At 53.4% G+C, this 26,394-nt stretch overlaps 1 protein-coding gene across 1 annotated transcript; it reads left to right on the forward strand.

Moving 5' to 3' along the window:
* On the forward strand, positions 1–25,616 carry ANKRD16 (ankyrin repeat domain 16). The gene is made up of 10 exons (XM_058424375.1): positions 1–89; positions 2,038–2,150; positions 4,651–4,992; positions 6,535–6,755; positions 14,393–14,435; positions 16,950–17,058; positions 18,752–18,913; positions 22,550–22,628; positions 24,932–25,106; positions 25,483–25,616. Coding segments are annotated over exons 2-9 (1,110 nt in total). The 5' UTR covers positions 1–89; positions 2,038–2,148; the 3' UTR covers positions 25,084–25,106; positions 25,483–25,616.
* Positions 25,617–26,394: the final 778 nt, after the last annotated feature.

Below are 26,394 nucleotides of genomic sequence, written 5' to 3' on the forward strand. Positions count from 1 at the left end.
TCCGGGTTGGGCGGTGTTTATTTACCTCGCCCCGTGTGGTGACGTCGTGCCGCTCGCGTGTGACGTCACGAGCGCTCCGGGGCGCGCGGGTGGGTTGGAAAAACCGGGAATTTTTCTCGAGGGAATCTCGCGGTGTCCGGGATGGGCTGGGGAGGGAATATTGGGGTGGGGGATCCTCGGCTTGTGGGAGCGGCCCCTTCCCGGGAGCCCCGAAGGAAACGGGAATTTCTGAGGTTTTTTTTCCCGAGGAAAATGGGAAATTCTGGGTTTTTTCCTGAGGAAAATGGGAATTTCTGGGTTTTTTCCTGGGGAAAATGGGAATTTCTGGGTTTTTTTCCTGAGGAAAATGGGAATTTCTGTGGGGTTTTTGTTTGTTTGTTTGTTTGTTTGTTTGTTTTTTCCCCCCTGAGGGAGAAGGGAAATTCCCGTTCGTTTGGGAGGGAAAAGGGAATTGCTGCTTTTCCTGGAGGAGGGGTTGGTGTCTGGCAGTCGGCAGGGAAAAGGGGATTATTCCTTTTCCAGAGGAAAAAGGGAATTTCATGTTTTCCTGAGGGAAAAGGAAAAATTCTGCATTTCCAGCTGCTTCCTGGCTTGTCTAAAAGAGAAACAGGAATTTACGAGTTTCCCCAGGGCGAATGGGAATTTTTGTGTTATCGGAGGGAGAAGCTGGTTTCTAATTTCCCCGAGGGAAAACGGAAATTCCCGTTTTTCCTAAGAGAGAAACCCATTCCTGATGGAATGGCTAATTCCATGTTTTCCTGAGGAAAAAGAAATTGTACATTTTTTTTTTCCAGAGGAAAAAGGGAATTTCAGGATTTGATGAGGGAGATTCTTGTTTCTGTTTTTCCTGAGGAAAAAAATGCAATTTCTTTTTGCTTAAAGGAGAAGCTGCTTTCCTGTTTTCCTGAGGGAAAACTGAATTTCTGCTCTTCCAGAGCGAACATTCTCTTCTTTTTCAATGAAAAGAAAAAAAAAGCTTCTGGTTTTCCTGAAAGGCAATTTCTCTTTTTCCTAAGGAGAACGAAATCCTCTTTTCCGGAGGGAGACACCAGATCCTCGTTTTCCCACGGAAAAATGGAATTTCTGCTTTTACTGAGGAGGGGGGATGCTTCCCGAATTTCAGAGGGAGAGGAAAATTCCTGGTTTTCCGGAAGGAGAGGCCAGATCCTGGTTTTCTGAAGGGAATTTTTTAATTAACCTGAGGCAGAAGGGAATTCCTCCTCATCCTGAGGGAGAGGCCGGTTCGTGGATTTCCTGAGGGAAAAATTCCCATTTTTCTGCATGTAGACACCAGCCTCTTCTTCTCCTGAGGGAAAACCTTTTTCCCAAACCCCCAAACCAACCACGATACCCCGCAAAATCCCTTTTTTTGGCCTCTTTCTCCTCAGGCCCAGTTCCATAATGGTGTGGGAGAGGCCGTGACTGATCCAGGAGGGGAACCTGGATGTGCTGTGCATTTCCTGAGGGAAAAATTCCCATTTTTCTGGATGTAGACACCAGGCTCTTCTTCTCCTGAGGGAAAACCTCCTTCTTACTTATCCCAAACCCCCAAACCAACCACGATACCCCACAAAATCCCATTTTTTGGCCTCTTTCCCCTCCGGCACAGCTCCATGGCGGAGCAGCAGAGGCGGCGGCGGCTCCTGAGGCTGGTCCAGGAGGGGAGCCTGGATGTGCTGTGCATTTCCTGAGGGAAAAATTCCCATTTTTCTGGGTATAGACACCAGGCTCTGCTTCTCCTGAGGGAAAACCTCATTTTTGCTTATCCCAAACCCCCAAACCAACCAGGATACCCCACAAAATCCCATTTTTTTGGCCTCTTTCCCCTCAGGCCCAGCTCCATGGCGGTGTAGGAGAGGCCATGGCTGGTCCACGATGGAAACCTGGATGTGCTGTGCATTTCCTGAGGGAAAAATTCCCATTTTTCTGCATGTAGACACCAGGCTCTGCTTCTCCTGAGGGAAAACCTTTTTCCCAAACCCCCAAACCAACCACGATACACCACAAAATCCCATTTTTTTGCCTCTTTCTCCTCAGGCCCGGCTCCATGGCAGAGCAGCAGAGGTGGCAGTGGCTCCTGAGGCTGGTCCAAGAGGGAAACCTGGATGTGCTGTGCATTTCCTGAGGGAAAAATTCCCATTTTTCTGCATGTAGACACCAGGCTCTGCTTCTCCTGAGGGAAAACCTCCTTCCTATTTATCCCAACAGCCCAGACCAACCAGCATACCCCACAAAATCCCATTTTTTGGCCTCTTTCCCCTCAGGCCCGGCTCCATGGCGGAGCAGCAGAGGCGGTGGCTGGTCCAGGAGGGGAACCTGGATGTGCTGTGGATTTCCTGAGGGAAAAATTCCCATTTTTCTGGATGTAGTGACCAGGCTCTGCTTCTCCTGAGGGAAAACCTCATTTTTGCATATCCCAAACCCCCAAACCAACCACGATACACCACAAAATCCCGATTTTTTGCCTCTTTCCTGTCAGGCCCGGCTCCATGGCGGAGCAGCAGAGGTGGCGGCTGGTCCAGGAGGGGAACCTGGATGTGCTGTGCATTTCCTGAGGGAAAAATTCCCATTTTTCTGCATGTAGACACCAGGCTCTGCTTCTCCTGAGGGAAAACCTCATTCCTGCTTATCCCAACCCTGCAGACCAACCAGGATATCCCACAAAATCCCATTTTTTGGCCTCTTTCCCCTCAGGCCCGGCTCCATGGCAGAGCAGGAGAGGCCCTGGCTGATCTGCAATGGAAACCTGGATGTGCTGTGCATTTCCTGAGGGAAAAATTCCCATTTTTCTGCATGTAGTGACCAGCCTCTTCTTCTCCTGAGGGAAAACCTTTTTCCCAAACCCCCAAACCAACCACGATACCCCACAAAATCCCATTTTTTGGCCTCTTTCCCCTCAGGCCCGGCTCCATGGCGGAGCAGCAGAGGCGGCAGCGGCTCCTGAGGCTGGTCTGGGAGGGGAACCTGGATGTGCTGTGGATTTCCTGAGGGAAAAATTCCCATTTTTGTGGATCTAGACACCAGGCTCTGCTTCTCCTGAGGGAAAACCTCCTTCCTACTTATCCCACCAGCCCAGACCAACCAGGATATCCCACAAAATCCAATTTTTTTGGCCTCTTTCTCCTCAGGCCCAGCTCCATGATGGAGCAGGAGAGGCAGTGACTGATCCAGGAGGGGAACCTGGATGTGCTGTGCATTTCCTGAGGGAAAAATTCCCATTTTTCTGGATGTAGACACCAGGCTCTTCTTCTCCTGAGGGAAAATCTCATTTTTGCTTATCCCGAACCCCCAAACCAACCACGATACCCCGCAAAATCCCATTTTTTCGGCCTCTTTCCCCTCAGGCCCGGCTCCATGGCGGAGCAGCAGAGGCGGTGGCGGCTCCTGAGGCTGGTCCAGGAGGGAAACCTGGATGTGCTGTGCATTTCCTGAGGGAAAAATTCCCATTTTTCTGCATGTAGACACCAGGCTCTGCTTCTCCTGAGGGAAAACCTCATTTTTGCTTATCCCAAGCCTGCAGACCAACCACGATACCCCACAAAATCCCATTTTTTTTGCCTCTTTCCCCTCAGGCCCTGCTCCATGGCAGAGCAGGAGAGGCCCTGGCTGATCTGCAATGGAAACCTGGATGTGCTGTGCATTTCCTGAGGGAAAAATTCCCATTTTTCTGGATGTAGACCCCAGGCTCTCCTTCTCCTGAGGGAAAACCTCCTTCCTGCTTATCCCAAACTCCCAAACCAACCAGGATATCCCACAAAATCCCATTTTTTGGCCTCTTTCCCCTCAGGCCCAGCTCCATGATGGAGCAGGAGAGGCAGTGACTGATCCAGGAGGGGAACCTGGATGTGCTGTGCATTTCCTGAGGGAAAAATTCCCATTTTTCTGCATGTAGACACCAGGCTCTGCTTCTCCTGAGGAAAAACCTTTTTCCCAACAGCCCAGACCAACCGGGATACCCCACAAAATCCCATTTTTTCGGCCTCTTTCCCCTCAGGCCCGGCTCCATGGCGGAGCAGCAGAGGCGGCGGCGGCTCCTGAGGCTGGTCCAGGAGGGGAACCTGGATGTGCTGTGCATTTCCTGAGGGAAAAATTCCCATTTTTCTGGATGTAGTGACCAGGCTCTGCTTCTCCTGATGGAAAACCTCTTTTTTGCTTATCCCAAACTCCCAAACCAACCAGGATATCCCACAAAATCCCATTTTTTGGCCTCTTTCCCCTCTGGCACAGCTCCATGGCGGAGCAGCAGAGGCTGTGACTGATCCAGGAGGGGAACCTGGATGTGCTGTGCATTTCCTGAGGGAAAAATTCCCATTTTTCTGCATGTAGACACCAGCCTCTTCTTCTCCTGAGGGAAAACCTCCTTCCTGCTTATCCCAACCCTGCAGGCCAACCACGATACCCCACAAAATCCCATTTTTTGGCCTCTTTCTCCTCAGGCCCAGTTCCATAATGGTGTGGGAGAGGCCGTGACTGGCCCAGGAGAGAAACCTGGATGTGCTGTGGATTTCCTGAGGGAAAAATTCCCATTTTTCTGGATCTAGACACCAGCCTCTTCTTCTCCTGAGGGAAAACCTCCTTCTTACTTATCCCAAACCCCCAAACCAACCACGATACCCCACAAAATCCCATTTTTTGCCTCTTTCCCCTCAGGCCCAGCTCCATGGCAGAGCAGCAGAGGCGGCGGCGGCTCCTGAGGCTGGTCCAGGAGGGGAACCTGGATCTGCTGCGGGCCGAGCTGAGGCCGGATGAGCTCCCAGAGGCTCGCAGCTGGCGCTGGGGACGTCTGGGCGATTCCCTGCTGCACCACGCGGCTCGGGCGGGGCACGGGCGCCTGCTGGAATTCCTGATCCACGAGGTCGGGATGGACACGGAGGTGGCCAACGGGGACTACAAGAGACCCATCCATGAGGCTGCTTCCATGGGCCACCAGGAGTGCGTGGCGTTCCTCCTGGAGAGAGGGGCGAGCGTGGACTGCTTGAAAAAGGCTGACTGGTAGGCGCTGGCGTTTGGGGTTGGGTGGGGAAGGCGGCTGCTGGAGCTGGTGTTTGGGATCGTGGAATGGATGGGAAGGAGTTGAAGGATCATCCGGTGTCACCGATTTCCTCTGTCCCAGGCTGCTCCAGGCCCGGCCTTGGGACATTCCAGGGGTTCTCTGGGAATTGCAGCCCAGGCAGGAATTCCTTCCCAAGATCCCAAATCTCCCCTTTTCCAATCCCAGTCCATTCCCTGTGTCCTGTCCCTCCAGGCCTTGTCCCCAGCCCCTCTGCAGCTCTCCTGGAGCCCCTTCAGGCCCTGGAATGTTCTGGAAGCTCTCCCTGGATCCTTCCCTTCTCCAGGAGAACATTCCCAGCTCTCCCAGCCCGGCTCCAGAGCCTGAGGTTGGATCCATCTCCTCTCCAAGAAATTGATGCATCCAGGGGCTTCCCTTGGAATCTCAGGACACCATCAAGGGTCTCCCTTCCCTTCCCCTCTCTTTCCTCTCCCCATTTTCCAGAAAAATCCCTCGGGATGGATTCTGAGTGTCCCAAATCCCAAAATCCTGAAGCGGTTTGGGTGCGAAGGGAGCTCAGAGCTCGTTCCAGGGATAATTCCATGATCCCAGGTTCCTCCAATCCTTCCTTGGACACATCCAGAGATCCAGGGAATGATCCAGAGCTGCTCTGGGAATCCCAGCCCAGGCAGGAATTCCTTCCCAAGATCCCAAATCTCCCCTTTTCCAATCCCAGCCCATTCCCTGTGTCCTGTCCCTTGTCCCCAGCCCCTCTGCAGCTCTCCTGGAGCCCCTTCAAGCCCTGGAACGTTCTGGAAGCTCTCCCTGGATCCTTCCCTTCTCCAGGAGAACATTCCCAGCTCTCCCAGCCTGGCTCCAGACCAGAAGGGCTCCAGCCCTTGGAGCAGCTCCGTGGATTCCTCTGGATTTGCTCCAGCAGGTCCAGCTCCATATTTTGGGATCCCAGAGCTGGATTCCATACGGGATCACCTGAGTGGAGCAGAGGGGCAGAATTCCCTTCCCCTGCTGCCCACACTGTGGATCCAGCTGGATTTTTAGGAGAAATCCCAGCCCTATCCCAGCTTTCTCCACCCCCATTTTCTCCTAAAAGTTACAAATTACTGCTCCACTCTTCCCTCAGGGGTGGGAATTTCTGGAAATAGAAAACAAGGATTCTCCCCAGCTCCCAGATGAAAGCCTGGGAATGTCCTTTGGAGCTGAGCTGCCAACAAATCCGAGGGCAGCGTTGCAGAGCTGGGAACTGAGGCTGTGCCAGCCTGGAGCCGAGGTTCCATGAGCCCGGGTTTGCGCGGCGGCGCCCTTCCGCCCGTGGATTCAAACCGGGGAGCTTCCTAAGGCGCATCCAGACCTTTGGGAAAAGCCTTAAAAAGCACGGCACGCTCCGAGGGACTGCACGGAAAAGGAGCTGGAGTATTCCCAGCCTGGAAAGCTCCTGGATCCTCAGGCAAAGCACCCGGAATCCAGCGGAGACATCGCGTTTCTCCTCCCGGGTTATTTTATTTCCCCCCCGCATCTCCTTCCAGGACTCCCCTGATGATGGCTTGCACCAGGAAAAACCTGGAAGTGATCCGAACTCTGGTGGAGCACGGAGCCAACCCTTTGCTGAGGAATAAGGATGGCTGGAATTGCTTCCACGTTGCCAGCAGGGAAGGACATCCCGAGGTGCTCCGGTACCTCCTGGATGTGTGCCCGAGCTGCTGGGACACGGAGAGCAGCACGGGGAGAACCCCTCTGCACACGGCAGGTACGGCTGGGAGAGGGGGAAAGGGCTTTTGGAGGAGGGGAAAAGGGAAAAGGGAGGGGTGGATCCACACTGGGATCTTCCACTGGTTTTGGGATCCTTGGGTCGGGTTCATCACTCACTGGCAAAGATGGATCTGAGCTCCCTGGATATGGGATGGAAATGATTTTCCTTCCTGTGTGTAAAGCTGGGATCCACCCTGGGATCTTCCACTGGTTTTGGGATCCTTGGGTCGGGTTCATCCCTCCCTGGCACAGATGGATCCCTTGATATGGGATATGGAAATGATTTTCCTTCCTGTGTGTAAAGCTGGGATCCATTGGTTTTGGGATCCTTGGGTCAGGTTCATCTCCCCCTGGCACAGACGGATCTCTTGATATGGGAACTGGAAATTATTTTCCTTCCTGTGTGTAAAGCTGGGATCCACCCTGGGATCTTCCACTGGTTTTGGGATCCTTGGGTGAGGTTCATCTCTCACTGGCAGAGATGGATCTGAGCTCCCTGGATATGGGATGGAAATGATTTTCCTTCCTGTGTGTAAAGCTGGGATCCACCCTGGGATCTTCCACTGGTTTTGGGATCCTTGGGTGAGGTTCATCTCTCCCTGGCACAGATGGATCTCTTGATATGAGATATGGAAATGATTTTCCTTCCTGGTGTGTAAAGCTGGGATCCATCCTGGGATCTTCCACTGGTTTTGGGATCCTTGGATCGAGTTCATCGCTCCCTGGCACAGATGGATCTCTTGATATGAGATATGGAAATTATTTTCCTTCCTGGTGTGTAAAGCTGGGATCCATCCTGGGATCTTCCACTGGTTTTGGGATCCTTGGGTCGAGTCCATCTCTCCCTGACACAGATGGATCTCTTGACATGGAATATGGAAATTATTTTCCTTCCTGTGTGTAAGGCTGGGATCCATCCTGGGATCTTTCCCCTGTTTTTGGGATCCTTGGGTCAGGTTCATCTCTCCCTGGCACAGATGAATCTCAGCTCCCTTGACATGGGATATGGAAATGATTTTCCTTCCTGTGTGTAAAGCCGGGATCCACCCTGGGATCTTCCACTGGTTTTGGGGGTCCTTGGATCCGGTTCATCTCCCCCTGGCACAGATGGATCCGAGCTCCCTGGATATGGGATATGGAAATGATTTTCCTTCCTGTGTATAAAGCTGGGATCCATTGGTTTTGGAATCCTTGGATCATCTCTTCCTGGCACAGATGGATCCCTTGATATGGGATCTGGAAATGATTTTCCTTCCTGTGTGTAAAGCTGGGATCCACCCTGGGATCTTTCCCCTGGTTTTGGGATCCTTGGATCCGGTTCATCTCCCCCTGGCACAGATGGATCCGAGCTCCCTTGACATGAGATATGGAAATGATTTTCCTTCCTGTGTGTAAAGCTGGGATCCATCCTGGGATCTTCCATTGGTTTTGGGATCCTTGGATCAGGTTCATCTTTCACTGGCACAGATGGATTTGAGTTCCCTAGATATGAGATATGGAAATGATTTTCCTTCCTGTGTGTAAAGCTGGGATCCACCCTGGGATCTTCTGTTGGTTTTGGGATCCTTGGGTCGGGTTCATCTCTCCCTGGCACAGATGGATCTCTTGATATGGGATATGGAAATGATTTTCCTTCCTGTGTGTAAAGCTGGGATCCATCCTGGGATCTTCCACTGGTTTGGGGATCCTTGGATCAGGTTCATCTCTCCCTGGCACAGATGGATCCAAGCTCCCCTCACATGGGATGTGGATATGATTTTCCTTCCTGTGTGTAAAGCTGGGATCCACTGGTTTTGGGATCCTTGGGTCGGGTTCATCTCTCCCTGGCAGAGATGGATCCCTTGATATGGGATGTGGAAATGATTTTCCTTCCTGTGTGTAAAGCCGGGATCCATCCTGGGATCTTCCACTGGTTTTGGGATCCTTGGGTCGGGTTCATCTCTCCCTGGCACAGATGGATCCAAGCTCCCTTGACATGGGATATGGAAATGATTTTCCTTCCTGTGTATAAAGCTGGGATCCATTGGTTTTGGAATCCTTGGATCATCTCTCCCTGGCACAGATGGATCCCTTGATATGGGATGTGGAAATGATTTTCCTTCCTGTGTGTAAAGCTGGGATCCACCCTGGGATCTTCCACTGGTTTTGGGATCCTTGGGTCGGGTTCATCTCTCCCTGGCACAGATGGATCTCTTGATATGGGATGTGGATATGATTTTCCTTCCTGTGTGTAAAGCTGGGATCCACTGGTTTTGGGATCCTTGGATCGAGTTCATCGCTCCCTGGCACAGATGGATCCCTTGATATGAGATATGGAAATGATTTTCCTTCCTGTGTGTAAAGCCGGGATCCACCCTGGCATCTTTCCACTGGTTTTGGGATCCTTGGGTCGGGTTCATCTCCCCCTGGCACAGATGGATCCCTTGATATGGAATATGGAAATTATTTTCCTTCCTGTGTGTAAAGCTGGGATCCACCCTGGGATCTTCCACTGGTTTTGGGGGTCCTTGGATCCGGTTCATCTCCCCCTGGCACAGATGAATCTCAGCTCCCTTGACATGGGATATGGAAATTATTTTCCTTCCTGTGTGTAAAGCTGTGATCCATTGGTTTTGGAATCCTTGGATCATCTCTTCCTGGCACAGATGGATCTCTTGTTATGGGATGTGGATATGATTTTCCTTCCTGTGTGTAAAGCTGGGATCCATTGGTTTTGGGATCCTTGGGTCGAGTTCATCTCTCCCTGGCACAGATGGATCCCTTGATATGAGATGTGGAAATGATTTTCCTTCCTGGTGTGTAAAGCTGGGATCCACCCTGGGATCTTCCACTGGTTTGGGGATCCTTGGATCCAGTTCATCTCCCCCTGGCACAGATGGATCTCTTGACATGGAATATGGAAATGATTTTCTTTCCTGTGTGTAAAGCTGGGATCCATCCTGGGATCTTCCACTGGTTTTGGGATCCTTGGATCAGGTTCATCTCCCCCTGGCACAGATGGATCCAAGCTCCCTGGATATGGGATATGGAAATGATTTTCCTTCCTGGTGTGTAAGGTTGGGATCCATCCTGGGATCTTCCATTGGTTTTGGGATCCTTGGATCAGGTTAATCTTTGACTGGCACAGATGGATTTGAGTTCCCTAGATATGAGATATGGAAATGATTTTCCTTCCTGGTGTGTAAAGCTGGGATCCACCCTGGGATCTTCCACTAGTTTGGGGATCCTTGGATAGGGTTCATCTCCCCCTGGCACAGATGGATCTCTTGATATGAGATATGGAAATGATTTTCCTTCCTGTGTGTAAAGCTGGGATCCATTGGTTTTGGGATCCTTGGATCGAGTTCATCGCTCCCTGGCACAGATGGATCCCTTTGATATGGGATGTGGAAATTATTTTCCTTCCTGTGTGTAAAGCTGGGATCCATTGGTTTTGGGATCCTTGGGTCGAGTTCATCTCTCCCTGGCACAGATGGATCCCTTGATATGAGATGTGGAAATGATTTTCCTTCCTGGTGTGTAAAGCTGGGATCCACCCTGGGATCTTCCACTGGTTTGGGGATCCTTGGATCCAGTTCATCTCCCCCTGGCACAGATGGATCTCTTGACATGGAATATGGAAATGATTTTCTTTCCTGTGTGTAAAGCTGGGATCCATCCTGGGATCTTCCACTGGTTTTGGGATCCTTGGATCAGGTTCATCTCCCCCTGGCACAGATGGATCCAAGCTCCCTGGATATGGGATATGGAAATGATTTTCCTTCCTGGTGTGTAAGGTTGGGATCCATCCTGGGATCTTCCATTGGTTTTGGGATCCTTGGATCAGGTTAATCTTTGACTGGCACAGATGGATTTGAGTTCCCTAGATATGAGATATGGAAATGATTTTCCTTCCTGGTGTGTAAAGCTGGGATCCACCCTGGGATCTTCCACTAGTTTGGGGATCCTTGGATAGGGTTCATCTCCCCCTGGCACAGATGGATCTCTTGATATGAGATATGGAAATGATTTTCCTTCCTGTGTGTAAAGCTGGGATCCATTGGTTTTGGGATCCTTGGATCGAGTTCATCGCTCCCTGGCACAGATGGATCCCTTTGATATGGGATGTGGAAATTATTTTCCTTCCTGTGTGTAAAGCTGGGATCCGTCCTGGGATCTTCCACTGGTTTTGGGATCCTTGGGTCAGGTTCATCTCCCCCTGGCACAGATGGATCTCTTGATATGAGATATGGAAATGATTTTCCTTCCTGTGTGTAAAGCTGGGATCCACCCTGGGATCTTCCACTGGTTTTGGGATCCTTGGGTGAGGTTCATCTCTCACTGGCAGAGATGGATCTGAGCTCCCTGGATATGGGATGGAAATGATTTTCCTTCCTGTGTGTAAAGCTGGGATCCACCCTGGATCTTCCACTGGTTTTGGGATCCTTGGGTCGGGTTCATCCCTCCCTGGCACAGATGGATCCCTTGATATGGGATGTGGAAATGATTTTCCTTCCTGTGTGTAAAGCTGGGATCCATTGGTTTTGGAATCCTTGGATCATCTCTCCCTGGCACAGATGGATCCCTGGATATGGGATGGAAATGATTTTCCTTCCTGTGTGTAAAGCTGGGATCCATTGGTTTTGGAATCCTTGGATCATCTCTCCCTGGCACAGATGGATCCCTGGATATGGGATGGAAATGATTTTCCTTCCTGTGTGTAAAGCTGGGATCCATTGGTTTTGGAATCCTTGGATCATCTCTCCCTGGCACAGATGGATCCCTGGATATGGGATCTGGAAATGATTTTCCTTCCTGTGTGTAAAGCTGGGATCCATCCTGGGATCTTCCACTGGTTTGGGGATCCTTGGATCAGGTTCATGTCTCCCTGACACAGATGGATCTCTTGACATGGAATATGGAAATGATTTTCCTTCCTGTGTGTAAAGCTGGGATCCACCCTGGGATCTTCCACTGGTTTTGGGGGTCCTTGGATCCGGTTCATCTCTCCCTGGCACAGATGGATCCGAGCTCCCTTGACATGGGATATGGAAATTATTTTCCTTCCTGTGTGTAAGGCTGGGATCCATCCTGAAATCTTCCATTGGTTTTGGGATCCCTGGGTCGGGTTCAACTCTCCCTGGCACAGATGGATCTCTTGACATGGAATATGGAAATGATTTTCCTTCCTGTGTGTAAAGCCAGGATCCACCCTGGGATCTTCCCCTGGTTTTGGGATCCTTGGGTCGGGTTCATCTCTCCCTGGCACAGATGGATTCCTGGACATGGAATATGGAAATGATTTTCCTTCCTGCTCTTGGAAAAGCTCCCCAGCTCCAAGCACATCCTGGCGTTTACAATTCCTGGAAGCGGCAGATCCTTTTGGGATCTGCCTGGGGGTGGATTTCTTTATCGCCGCCTCAGGGAGGTTCAGGTTGGATATTGGGAAAATTCCCTCGTGGAAAGGGGTGTGAAGCATTGGAATGAGCTGCCCTGGCAGTGGTGGAGGCCCCATTCCTGGAGGGATTTAAAATCCGTGTGGATGTGGCCTTGGCAGTGCTGGGAACGCTTGGGCTCTGGCGCACTTTTCCAACCAAAATGACTCCGTGATCCCAGTAATAAACTCCAAATTTCGGAGTCCCCTTGCTCTCATCCCACGCTGAGAATTCCAGAGGGTCTTTCTGCAAAGGGGAGAATTCCTGCTGGGAATACACAGGAGCTGTTGGAGCCCACCACGCCCAATTCCCTTTCCCTGCCTTTTTCCTTGCTTTTAAGGGATATTTTCAGGGAACAGGCAGGTGCAGGAATCCCAGCCCTCGTTTTTCCAGCCCTTTCGGCTCATCAGCGGTGACAATTCCAGCCCTTGGAATTGGAACTGACTCCTTGTGCTTGACCTGGGAAGGAAAAAACCCGGGAATGAGTTGTTTGTGGGATCCCTGAAGTGGCTGATCCCATTTTTTTTTATGTTCTCCCCATTCTTTGCCCGATTCCCGGCGTTGTCCCCGTGGAGCTGGCGGCTCCTCTCCCAGCAGGACGTGGATTTTGGGTTGGGATCACGTTGAGCTCCGGGATTTGGGATTATCCTGCGGGAAAAGGGGGAATTTTGACCTTGAACCAAAGTCTTCTCCCTGCCTTGGGATGTGGGAATACAACTGGGATTCCAGCACTTGGATTCTGCTTCCTAGAGCTGTCTCCAGCTGTGTTTTCTTTCCAGTCCACAATTTGGGTGGATTTCTGGAATCTCCTCACCCAGCCACACCCTGGAGCAGCAGCTGGGAGTGGAGGAACCTGGGAATTGGGAAGGGCTGGAATTAATTTAGGGAATTCTGATTTAACCCCTCCAGCGCAATTTGATCCCAAACTGCTGCTCCCTATCCCCACACTTATCCCAGGGGATATTCCCAGTTCCTGAGGCAGGAGCAGGGCTGAGGGGCTGGAGCTGCCAGGGGAAATCACATCAGGACAAACTTTTCCATGGATTTCCATGGATTTCCATGGATTTCCATGGATTTCCATGGATTTCCATGGATTTCCATGGATTTCCATGGATTTCCATGGATTTCCATGGATTTCCATGGATTTCCTTGGATTTCCATGGATTTCCATGGATTTCCTTGGATTTCCATGGATTTCCATGGATTTCCTTGGATTTCCATGGATTTCCATCCCAGGGCTGTGGGTGGGAGCACATTAACTCATGACCAGGCCCAGCTGCCTTCCTGGATTGATGCAGGATCCTTTTCTCCCTCCAATTATTTTTTATCTCAATAAAATATCTCAATATCCTTCAGCTTTGCTGCTTTTTCTATCCCGAGGGAAGAGAGGGAATTGGAGGAAGTGGAATGCAGCAGCGGATCCCGAGTCTCTGCTCCTGATAAAAGATGGAATTTGTGTTCCTTGGAGGGATTTTTCTTCCCATGACTTGGGTTTTCCGTCAGCTCAGGTGAAGAAGTGGCCGGGAGCAGGAGCAAAGAGCCGAAATCTGGGAATTCCTCCCTGGAATTCCAGCTGAAGGTTGTTCCTGGGAGCACACATTTCCCAGGAACCCTTTTTCCATCGCCTGATGGAGCAGCTCCAGCTTTGGTTTGATATTATTTTTTTTTACTCTCTTGAATATATTAAATTTATTTTGCAAAATGACCAGGAGGGAAAAAAAGAAAAAAAAAAAAGCTGGATCAAAGCTGTGTAAAATGAAATGCTTAAAAAAATTCCAGAAAAAACCTGGAACGTTTCAGTGCCTCAGGTCCAAATCCTTCCCCTCTGTTGTTGTTTTCCCTCTGAGAAGGGTGAGGGTGATGAGGTGGGAATGGCTGAGGAGGGCTGGGAATGTTATCCAGCGTTTCCCCACTCCCTGCTCTGTGTTCCTCCTGCTTCTCCCACGTCCCGGTTCGGGAATGAAGGGATCCTTGGGAGAATCCCTCTTTGTTCCAGCAGAATTCCGTGGCAGACGGAGCCAGGCCCTGCCCCTTCCCCACCTTTCCCTGCTTTACCTCCCTTTTCCTTAATCCCACCTTAATCCCAGATGGGATTAAACCCCCTTGAATCCCGAGCCTTTCCCTCATCCCGAAAAGATCAGGAGTGCCTCGCTGTAGGAACACACTGCGACAAACCCACAAATAATCCGCGTTTCTCCTGCTTTTTCCCGTCTTTTCCCAGCGATGCACGGCCGTTCCCAGGCGGTGGAGCTGCTCCTGGAGCGGTAAGCGGGCTCCTTCCAGCTTTTCCTCCCCCACCTCCCATTCCCTGCCAGCACTCAGAGGATGCTTGTGCTCTCCCTGCCCTCCATCCCGAGGTTTTTCTCCTCCTGCTCCGGGTTTTTCCCGGCTGGGAAAGAGCCGAGGATTCCCTTGGGATGGGCTCGCTCTTGGTTCTGACACAAATGCCAGTTTATGGAACTCGGCCCTGGCTTTGTTTTCCCTGCTGATTCATTCCCGGTGCCTCTGATGTGACAGTGGCCAAAGGGATTCCTGCCGGCTTTCCCTAGGCTCGGGAGCAGCTTTTTCCCTAGGCTCGGGAGCAGGCTTTTTCCCTAGGCTCGGGAGCAGCTTTTTCCCTAGGCTCGGGAGCAGCTTTTTCCCTAGGCTCGGGAGCAGCTTTCCCTAGGCTCGGGAGCAGCTTTTTCCCTAGGCTCAGGAGCAGCTTTTTCCCTAGGCTCGGGAGCAGGCTTTTTCCCTAGGCTCGGGAGCAGCTTTTTCCCTAGGCTCGGGAGCAGCTTTTTCCCTAGGCTCGGGAGCAGCTTTTTCCCTAGGCTCGGGAGCAGCTTTTTCCCTAGGCTCGGGAGCAGCTTTTTCCTTAGGCCTGGGAGCAGCTTTTTCCCTAGGCTCGGGAGCAGCTTTTCCCTAGGCTCAGGAGCAGCTTTTCCCTAGGCTCAGGAGCAGCTTTTTCCCTAGGCTCGGGAGCAGCTTTCCCTAGGCTCGGGAGCAGCTTTTCCCTAGGCTGGGATCAGCTTTCCCTAGGCTCAGGAGCAGCTTTTTCCCTAGGCTCGGGAGCAGCTTTCCCTAGGCTCGGGAGCAGCTTTTTCCCTAGGCTCAGGAGCAGCTTTTTCCCTAGGCTCGGGAGCAGGCTTTTCCCTAGGCTGGGATCAGCTTTCCCTAGGCTCAGGAGCAGCTTTTTCCCTAGGCTCGGGATCAGCTTTTTCCCTAGGCTCGGGAGCAGCTTTCCCAAGGCTTTTGGGAGCAGCTTTTTCCCTAGGCTCGGGAGCAGCTTTTTCCCTAGGCTCGGGATCAGCTTTTTCCCTAGGCTCGGGAGCAGCTTTTTCCCTAGGCTCGGGAGCAGCTTTTTTCCCTAGGCTCAGGAGCAGCTTTTTCCCTAGGCTCGGGAGCAGCTTTTTCCTTAGGCCTGGGATCAGCTTTCCCTAGGCTCGGGAGCAGGCTTTTCCCTAAGGCTGGGAACAGCTTTTCCCTAGGCTCAGGAGCAGCTTTCCCAAGGCTTTTGGGAGCAGCTTTTTCCCTAGGCTTGAGAGCAGGCTTTTCCCTGGGCTGGGATCAGCTTCCCCTAGGCTCGGGAGCAGCTTTTTCCCTAGTCTGGAAGCAGGCTTTTCCCTAGGCTGAGGAGCAGGCTTTTCCCTAGGCTCGGGAGCAGCTTTTTCCCTAGGCTCAGGAGCAGCTTTTTCCCTAGGCTCGGGAGCAGGCTTTTCCCTAGGCTCGGGAGCAGGCTTTTCCCTAGGCTCGGGAGCAGCTTTTTCCTTAGACCTGGGAGCAGGCTTTTCCCTAGGCTCGGGATCAGCTTTCCCTAGGCTTTTGGGATCAGCTTTCCCTAGGCTTTTGGGAGCAGGCTTTTCCCTAGGCTGGGCTTATCCTTGCTTTTCTGGCTTCTGGGAAATTGCTGGGAAGTGGCTTTAAAGCAGCTCTGCTCCCTTTTTTTCCCCCCGCTCCCTTTTTTCCCCCCTGCTCCCTTTTTCCACCCCCTACTCCCTTTTTTTCCCCTCCTGCTCCCTTTTTCCACCCCCTGCTCCCTTTTTTTCCCCCGCTCCCTTTTTTTTCCCCCTGCCCCCTTTTTTTCCCCCCCCTGCTCCCTTTTTTTCCCCCCCCTGCTCCCTTTTTTTTTTCCCCCCGGGTCCCTTTTTTTTTCCCCCCTGCTCCCTTTTTTTCCCCCCCTGCTCCCTTTTTTTCCCCCCCTGCTCCCTTTTTCCACCCCCTGCTCCCTTTTTTCCCCCCCTGCTCCCTTTTTTTTCCCCCCCTGCTCCCTTTTTTCCCCCCCTGCTCCCTTTTTTTCCCCCCCTGCTCCCTTTTTTTCCCCCCCTGCTCCCTTTTTTCCCCCCTGCTCCCTTCCTAAATTCCCTTCCCGGAGCTGCAGCAGCTTTCCCTGGGAATCTCAGCTCATCCCAACCTGTCCGCGCTTGGCCCAGCACAACGAGCTCTGTGATCTTAAGCCAGGCTTTAGTTCTGCTTTCTCTCATTTCGCCGCGGTTTAACCTGAGTGAGATTGGCTTTCCTTCGTCGCTCCGTGAGGATCTGGTTATTCCCCCGCTTCCAGCGCACGCCTTGTCCCTGCTGGAAACCCTCTGCTCAGGGAAAAAGGGAATCACAAATGTCCCAAACCAGCTGATCCCAAAAAAACCCAACCCACAAATCATTCCCCAAGCCCTAAAACCCCAGGACAGGTTTCCACATGGCCTACGGATGTTTACCCATCCCATTTCCGACCCCAGCTCCTTCCACGCGGATTTTGGAGCTCTGTCCTGGATTTATTTTTCCCCTCCTGTGGCTCCCAGGTGCGGGTACAGAGCCGACAGCAGGGACAGCTGTGGGGTGACCCCCTTCATGGACGCCCTGCAGAACGGCCACGTCGGCATCGCCCGGCTGCTCCTGCGCAGACACCGGGTGGGTGCCGGGAAATCCTCGGAATTCCAAGAGTTCCGAGCTCCGGGGAGCGAATTCCCGAATTGGAGAGGAAGGGGTTGGGTGAATAAAGGCAGATTCCTCCTGGGGCGGGAATGGTGGGAATGGTTTGGGTTGGAAGGGCCTTAAAAATCATCTCATCCCACCCCGTCCACCTTCCCCTATCCCAGGGTGCTCCAAGCTTTTTGGACACTTCCAGGGATCCAGGGACAACCACAGCTTTGGTGGTCCCGTGTCCCCAGAGCCGGTGGGGTGGGATGGTGACACCAGGCAGGGGACAGGACATTCCCAGCGCTCCAGGAGCGGCTGTGTGCGAGCCAAAAGCTGCTCTTGGAATGGCAGGGCTCAGCATGGAGCCTCCAGTGCCTGTGGATAACGTGGAAATGTCCATCCAGAGCTCCTCCCTCTCTCCTGGCACCTCCCGCTCCTGTGCTGTCTCCCGAAAATTCCCTGATTTCCCGCAGGGAATACCCTTAGACCCAATTATGCACAGCGGGGACCGGACCGCTGCAATAATTGATTGATTGATTGATTGATTGATAGCTGGATGATCCCAACCTGATTCTCCACAGAAGTTTTGGGAAGTTTGTCGTGGGTTTAACCTCCCATTCCAGGCACTGAGGGCAGCAGGGGTGGGAAACCTCGTGGGTGTGGGAAACCCCGTGGGTTTGGGAAACCTCGTGGCGTTGGGAAACCTCATGGGTTTGGGAAACCCTGTGGTGTTGGGAAAGCTCGTGGGTTTGGGGAAGCTCGTGGTTTTGGGAAACCTCGTGGCGTTGGAAAACCCTGTGGCTTTGGGAAACCCTGTGGGTTTGGGAAACCTCGTGGGTTTGGGGAAGCTCATGGCTTTGGGAAACCTCGTAGGTTTGGGAAACCCCGTGGGTTTGGGAAACCCCGTGGGTTTGGGAAACCCCGTGGGTTTGGGAAACCTCGTGGCGTTGGGAAACCTTGTGGCGTTGGGAAACCTCATGGGTTTGGGAAACCTCGTGGCGTTGGGAAACGTCGTGGGTTTGGGAAACCCCGTGGCTTTGGGAAACCCCGTGGCTTTGGGAAACCTCGTGGCTTTGGGAAACCTCGTGGCTTTGGGAAACCTCGTGGGTTTGGGAAACCTCGTGGCTTTGGGAAACCTCGTGGGTTTGGGAAACCTCGTGGGTTTGGGAAACTTCATGGCTTTGGGAAATCTTGTGGCTTTGGGAAACCCCGTGGCTTTGGGAAACCTCGTGGCTTTGGGAAACCCCGTGGGTTTGGGAAACCTCGTGGCTTTGGGAAACCTCGTGGGTTTGGGAAACCTCGTGGCTTTGGGAAACCCCGTGGGTTTGGGAAACCTCGTGGCTTTGGGAAACCCCGTGGGTTTGGGAAACCTCGTGGCCGTTGGGAAACGTCGTGGTTTTGGGAAACGTCGTGGTTTTGGGAAATGTCGTGGCGTTGGGAAACCTCGTGGCTTTGGGGAAGCTCGTGGCTTTGGGGAAGCTCGTGGCTTTGGGGGAGCTTGTGGCTTTGGGAAACCCCGTGGTGTTGGGAAACCCCGTGGCTTTGGGAAACCCCGTGGCTTTGGCTAAGCTCGTGGCGTTGGGAAACCTCGTGGCGTTTGGAAACCTCCTGGCTTTGGGGTCCCGCTCCCTTCGGGACGAGCGCGCTCCGTGTTTGTTATTCCCGCGCCCTTCCTTCGTTGCAGGCCTGTCCCACGGCTGTGGATGCCCTGGGTGCCCAGGCCCTGCACAGGGCGGCTGTGACGGCCCAGGACGGATCCATCCGCTTCCTGGTGTCCGAGCTGGGCGTGGACGTCAACGCCAGAGCCACGGCCCTGCAGCTGCCCGCCCTGCACTACGCCGCCAAGGTTTGTCCCTGCTCCCGAATTCCCTGGGGAAAAATCCTCTGCCGGGCTCCTGAATCGGCTCTTTGGCACCGTGGGGGGTTTTTTTGAGTTCCTGGCTCATCCTCTGCCGCTGTCCCCTCTGCTCCTGGATGCTCCCATTCCCTCTTTTCCAGGCAGCAGGGTCGGGGGGGAATTCTCTGGTGAGATCCCAGCCCTGGGGACAACATCAGGAGGTCCTGGAGAGTCCAGAGGAGAGCACAGGGCTGGAGCTGGGCTGGGAGAGCTGGGAATGTTCTCCTGGAGAAGGGAAGGGTTCCAGGGAGAGCTTCCAGCACATTCCAGGGCCTGAAGGGGCTCCAGGAGAGCTGCAGAGGGGCTGGGGACAAGGCCTGGAGGGACGGGACACAGGGAATGGCTCCCAGTGCCAGAGGGCAGCGCTGGATGGGATCTTGGGAAGGAATTCCTGCCTGGGCTGGGATTGCCAGAGCAGCTGTGGATCATTCCCTGGATCCCTGGAATGTCCAAGGAAGGATTGGAGCAGCCTGGGATCATGGAATTATCCCTGGAATGAGCTTTGAGCTCCCTTCCCACCCAAACCGCTTCAGGATTCTGGGATTTGGGACACTCAGAATCCATCCCGAGGGATTTTTCTGGAAAATGGGGAGAGGAAAGAGAGGGGAAGGGAAGGGAGACCCTTGATGGTGTCCTGAGATTCCAAGGGAAGCCCCTGGATGCATCAATTTCTTGGAGAGGAGATGGATCCAACCTCAGGCTCTGGAGCCGGGCTGGGAGAGCTGGGAATGTTCTCCTGGAGAAGGGAAGGCTCCAGGGAGAGCTTCCAGAACATTCCAGGGCCTGAAGGGGCTCCAGGAGAGCTGCAGAGGGGCTGGGGACAAGGCCTGGAGGGACAGGACACAGGGAATGGCTCCCAGTGCCAGAGGGCAGCGCTGGATGGGATCTTGGGAAGGAATTCCTGCCTGGGCTGGGGTTCCCAGAGCAGCTGTGGATCATTCCCTGGATCCCTGGAATGTCCAAGGCCAGCTTGGAGCAGCCTGGGACAGTGGGAGATGTCCCTGGTGGCACTGGGGGGCCTTTAGGGTCCTTCCCACCCCAGGAATTCCGTGTTTGTGCCCAGCTGCCTGCAGAGGAGGGCCAGGAGATGTGGGAAAGGAGAGCTGGGAAGGCCGGGGCAGCTCCCGGGATTTTATCTTTGTCCTTCACACCGGAATTGTTTTGAATTCCAGAACCATCGGAGCTTTCTCCTCCTCCTCCCAGCCCGTGTGGGGAGCAGAGCTGTGGGTGTTGAAACATTCCCTGGGAATGCAGAGCAGATCCCAAAACCTCTCTGCTGACCAGGATCCCTCCTGGCAGCACAGCAGTGTCCCTGCTCAGATCCAGGGATGTTAAACCCGGGATTTAACAGCACTCTGAGCCTGGCAGTGGGAATTAAAGCTCATCCCAGAGCCCTGCTCCTACAAAACCATTCCAAACCATTCCCTGGGGATGCAGAGCAGATCCCAAAACCTCTCTGCTGACCAGGATCCCTCCTGGCACCCAGCTGGCAGCACGGGAATGTCCCTGCTCAGATCCAGGGATGTTAAACCTGGGATTTCACCAACCCCCTGAGCCTGGCAGTGGGAATTGAAGCTCATCCCTGTGCCCTGCTCCTACAAAACCATTCCCTGGGAATGCAGAGCAGATCCCAAAACCTCTCTGCTGACCAGGATCCCTCCTGGCAGCACAGCAGTGTCCCTGCTCAGATCCAGGGATGTTAAACCCGGGATTTAACAGCACTCTGAGCCTGGCAGTGGGAATTGAAGCTCATCCCAGAGCCCTGCTCCTACAAAACCATTCCCTGGGAATGCAGAGCAGATCCCAAAACTTCCCTAATGATCAGGATCCCTCCTGGCAGTGTGGGAATGTCCCTGCTCAGATCCAGGGATGTTAAACCCGGGATTTAACAGCACTCTGAGCCTGGCAGTGGGAATTAAAGCTCATCCCAGAGCCCTGCTCCTACAGAACCGTTCCCTGGGAACGCAGAGCAGATCCCAAAACGTCTCTGCTGACCAGGATCCCTCCTGGCATCCAGCTGGCAGCACAGCAGTGTCCCTGCTCAGATCCAGGGGTGTTAAACCTGGGATTTCACCAACCCCCTGAGCCTGGCAGTGGGAATTGAAGCTCATCCCAGAGCCCTGCTCCTACAAAACCATTCCCTGGGAATGCTGGCTCCATCCAGCCGTGCCCTTTGCCCCCACAAAGGATCCCTTTCTCCCGTTTTCCAGCCTCCTGCTCCCAGAAAACGCGTCCAAAGCCCTTCCGGTTGCCGGGGGCACGCTGAACAGCCAGGCTCTGGGGGGAATATCGTGTGCCTTGGAGAAAATCCCAGCTCCTGGCTGATCCGGGAGCGATCGGATGGGATCCTCTTCCCTTCCCCGGCCTCGGTGTCGCTTGGTATTTCCCAGCACCGTTCCTTTGCCCGCCGGGGTTGTGGTTTTAGCTCCCTCTTTTCTTATTCTTTCGCGTTTATGAACACACAAAATTCAAATTTTTTTTTGTTTGTTTGTCTTGTTTTTTTTAATTGGATTCGCTGCCAGCTCCAGCAGTTCCCTGGCTCGGTGTCTTTGCCCATGGAATTGGGTTTGCAGGGAGCCTGGGGAGCAGGGAAGATGCTGTGGAATCCTCTGGGAATGGGGGGAAAAAGAGTGGGTGGGGGGTGGGGGGTGCATAAAAATAAGAATTTTTCCATTCCCAGGCCGCAGGACAAAGACTAATTCATGGCACTGAGGGTGCAATTCCAAAAATCGGGCGTGTTATTTAGGGAGAGCGGATTTATTTCTGGAGAAGCCAGTGCGGGGAGGAGGGAGCTGGGAGTTGTGCTGGGTTTGTTTCCCTGTGGAATTTGAAATTGGCTCCTGGCAGAGGAAGGAGGGACAGCGCTGAGGATCCTGGGTCTGCTCCCAGGGCATCGCAAATCATGGAGGAATTCCTTGGGGAATGCCAGTGCCAGAGGGAGGCAGATGAGCAACAGATCAGCAGCAGGTTCTGCTCCTTGAGCTGGAATAACCCTGGAAAAACCATCTCCAGATCCTCTGGGAATTGGAGGGGTTTGAAACTCAAAGATGGAGAGAGCTTCCAGAACATTCCAGGGCCTGAAGGGGCTCCAGGAGAGCTGCAGAGGGACTGGGGACAAGGCCTGGAGGGACACGGGGAATGGACTCGGGTTGGAAAAGGGGAGATTTGGGTGGGATCTTGGGAAGGAATTCCTGCCTGGGAATGAAATTCCCGGAGCAGCTGGAGCTGCCCCTGGCTCCCTGGAACGTCCAAGGCCAGGCTGGAGCACCCTGGGATAGGGAAGGTGGCTCTGCCCACGGCAGGGGTTGGAATTGGATGATATTTAAGGATTTTTTTTCCACCCCAAACCATTCTGGGATTTTAGGAAGGTGCCTGGTGGCACCTTTCCGGCCAATTCTCATGGGATAACAGCAGCTGGAGCAATTCCTGCCCCATGGATCTGATCCTCCCAGCCCCAGGCAGCTGTCCTTGCTTTCCATCTGCTCCGAGATCTTCGGAGCTCGTGGTAGCCCCAGACCTGAGCAGATCCGTGCAGTTCCAGGTCAGGGACGGATCCAAGCTGATCCCAAATCCCACGTTCTGCAGGAAGGACACGGACACACCATCCTCACCCTGCTGTCCCTCGGTGCCGATGTCCAAGCCAAGGATGGGAAAGGCCGCTCTGGTGAGAATTCCAAGCTTTTTTTTTCCCCCCAAGCTTTACGTGACGCCCAGAGCTTCCACGAGCGCGTCCCAAGCTCAGCGGGCAGGGAAATGCCAAATCCGTGGGTACATTCGCTCTGGGGAGCAACGTGACGGATCGCCCCGGGGATTTTTTTGGGGGGGGAATTTTGCATTCCCTGGCTTTCGATTTGCTGCAGTTCCTGCTGGGGATTTCCCCAGAGACCCACATTGGGAATTTCCTGCTTATTTTTCCCCCCCGGGGAGCTCGGACGCCGCCTCCTCGCCGCTCAAATTCGGCTGGAACGATCCTGTTTGGGAGCAGGGTTGGATGGACAAACACAAGGATTGAGCTCTCCCAGCCTCAATTCCTTAACAAACAGCCTGGAAATGGCCGATGAGCAAATAATACCAGGGAGCTGGCACGGAGAGGGAGTTGCTATAGCGATGCCGGAGAGCCGGCATTCCCAGCGGGAAAAGCTCAGGCAGCTCTTGCATCAGCATCTCCCCCCCCAAAAAAATAAAAAAGGAAAAAAGAAAGGAGAAATGGATTCAGCCGTTGCCAAAACCGGCGAATCCCCTAAAGCCGGGGTTTGGTTAAAGCCGGGTTTTAGCGGCGCCGTCGCTCCCTCCGCCCCCTCGGTGATTCCATCCCAGCTTTGCTGAGCTCACCCAGCCCTGGCACGGTTTTTCCTTGGCTGCCTTTGGGGCACTGCGTCCTTGGGAAGCCTCTCGTCCACGTCGGGGTTCTCCAGAGGGATCGGGATGCCCTCGTTTGGATTAGGTGGAAGGGGGTTTTTCATAGGGGCTGGGAATTCCCAGAGAAGCCGCGGCTGCCCCTGGATCTCTGGAAGTTTCCAAAGCCGCTTGGACGCTGGGACTCGGGACGGATCCCTGCCCACGGCGGGAGCGTGAAACTCCTCCAGCTCTACACCCCAAACTCAATTCCATCCTCACCTGTCGGGGGCTTACCCCAACATTGAGGTGGTTTCAGGGTCCTTTGCTCCCCTGCACAGCTCCGAGCCGAGCCGAAGGAAGAGACGGAGTTCTCAGGTTTAGATTTCTCAAGGTTGCATACTTTGTTTATTGTTTCTTACCTTACAATTTTCTCGGAGTCCGACAAGATGTTCGCAGCTGCACGGATTCCTCACGTCTCCCCCCGAGCTGGGCTGTCCTTATCTTTTATACTAATTACTACGTATTTCTTATTTACTATTTCTTACCAATGTCTATCACTATTACTAAAAAGGTCATCTTTACTCTGACCCAATCCTCACTAACTACTTTGTGCCACGTCACTGCAGCAATGGAGTGAGGGAAGGAGAAGGAGAAGAAGAAGGAGACAACGCCCCAGATTCTCCGGCTTGTCCCCATTCACTTCAATGCTAGGAACCTAAAACTACTATTTTCTCATTCTGTGATAAGCTAAACTACTGTTTCTCACATTCTTGTGGCCTGTAAACCTTCTCTCAGTGTAGGAAGTTTTTCCCATGGGCTGAAATCAAAGCCAGTGTCGCTCTGAGCTCTGTGCTGGGGTCCCAGACCCCCCCTGCCCAGGTCCCTGACCCTCCAGGGCAACCAAAGGAACGCCCTGGACTCCAACGCTCACCCAATGTAGAAATTGCTTCTCTGCTGCGGACTCCGGGACGGTGTGGATGGATGTAGACGAGAGATCTCTGAAGTTGGGTTTTAGAAGATGAGGTTTATTGTAAAGGGTGTGAGGCCTTGCTCTGAGCTGCCAGGCTGCAGCTCGTGGCAAGGCCCGGGGAGGTGGGGGAAGGGAGAGGTTGGGAGAGGAAATTCCAAGAGGAAAGTCCTCAGGGAAGGGTGCCAGGCAAAGAGGGAGAGGGGAAAGAGGGCAACCCACCCTCACAGCCCCCTGATAAGGGGTCTCGAGCTGGGCTGGAACAGGACTTGTGCCAATGGGGTCACAGATACCTGACACTTCAGGGGAGGGGTACAGGTGTGGGATGAACATTGGGGGGTGAGACAGAACATCCCATTTGACCTCTGGGTCTGGCTGCAGGTGACCTTCAGCTGCCCACATCGCTGTTTTCCCAGACATCCAGTAGCTAGGACATCTCAAACATCAAAACTTGCTTTCAATTCTACCTCACCTACAGGTTTCTCATTCTCCGAATCTAAGCAGTCATATTTATAGGGCTTTCTGGCTTCATCCCCCCCCAACAACCCGACTCCACAAACTCCTCCTTTTTCCACCCTGCGCCTCCTTTACTCCCCCCGCCAATCCCGCGGCGAGCGGGACGATCCGAGGCCGGGAAGTGAGGCGGGGTCGTGTTCCTCCAGCCCTGCACGCGGCCGGCGCCGGGCAGAGCGCCGAGGCCGCTGCCGTCCTGCTCCGCTCGGGCCTCCGGGACGCTCCGGATACCTCGGGAACGCTGGCGCGGGAGCTGGCCAGGAACCCCGACGTCGTCCGGGTTTTTCGGGGCAGCGCGTGAGCCAGAGGAACGCGCTGCTGCGGGTACGTTGGCTCGTCCCTTGCCGGGTGGAGGGGAGCAGCTGAGTGAAAGCGTCGGGGGTTTTTCGACCCCGAAATCCAGCGGAGGAGCCGAGCTTGGCGCTCGGGAAAGCGGATTTGGGAGAGGCGTTTTACTGGAGGTGATTAATGGAGGTCTGGGCTCTTCCCTGGGAAGGTGGGGAGGCCCTGGTGCAGGTTTCCCGAAAAAAGCTGCGGCTTCCCCATCCCTGGAAAAGCCCAAAGCCGAGTTGGGATGGTGGAAGGTGTTTGGAATTAATCTTTAGGTCCTTTCCCACCCAAAGCATTCCATGTTTTTGTCACGTTCCTGTCCCGGTCCCTCGTTACAAATTCATTTTCTTCTTTCACTTCCACATTCCAGGCCTGAGCTTCCCCCTTCTCCCTGAAACGGAACCATCCGAGCAAAGTGCCGCTTCCAGGGATCCTCACGGCTTTTCCTGGGAATTCCCACACGCTCCTGGAGAAGATCCGCCTGGATCCATTGGTTTTGCAGCTCTTCGTGGACCTGCTCTCCTTAAATTTAATTTAATTAGACCTCTTTGGGTGGGACGGAGACTCTGGAAGCTGCGCCAACCTTTAAAATCCTTTTTGTAGCCCGAATCTGATCCCAAAACCTGCAGGAATCCATGGTGGGACCTCAATTTGTGAGGACATCGGGGTTCTTTGGATCAGACCGCAAGAAGGAGGCGTTTTATTCCAGGCTGGAACGCCTGGGCAATTCCCGGCGCTGCTGAACTTGAAATCCCAAAACTCCGCCCCTGGAACGCGCGGTGAGGTGAGAGCAGCTGCAGCTGGAATTGGGAATTCCGCAGAAAAGCGATGTGGCCTTGGCCGTTTGTAACGCCAGGATTTAAACACGGCTGGAATCCTGCTTTTTTTTTTGGTGTGGGGGGTGGGGGAATGGCAGAAGTTAAAAATCAGTGGATTAAGTTGTGCTGTGCCTGAGCTGCGCTGCCGGCGGCTGGCTTTGAGTGGGAAATTCCCACCCTGCCGTTCCCGGAGCGGGAATTTTGGTTTCGTTCCTCTAAAAACCCTGGATCCTTCCATAAATCCTGGCCTCCTCCCCGCAGCAGGAAACTTCATTCCCACTTTTTTATCGTTTTTAAATTAGCTGTGTCCTCCCCGTATCCCTGCTGAGGAGCCCGGGATGAAGCAGCGGGGACGTTTCCAAAAATCCACGGAAATCCGTCAAAACCGCCTTCAAAACGCCAAGGGCAGCGCGCTTTATTCGGAAAAGCAAAATTCACCCAGGGAAAAGCTCTTCCCAGTTTTG

This window comes from Hirundo rustica, unplaced genomic scaffold (assembly GCF_015227805.2).
Source record: "Hirundo rustica isolate bHirRus1 unplaced genomic scaffold, bHirRus1.pri.v3 scaffold_263_arrow_ctg1, whole genome shotgun sequence".
In the NCBI taxonomy this organism is placed as follows: domain Eukaryota; kingdom Metazoa; phylum Chordata; class Aves; order Passeriformes; family Hirundinidae; genus Hirundo; species Hirundo rustica.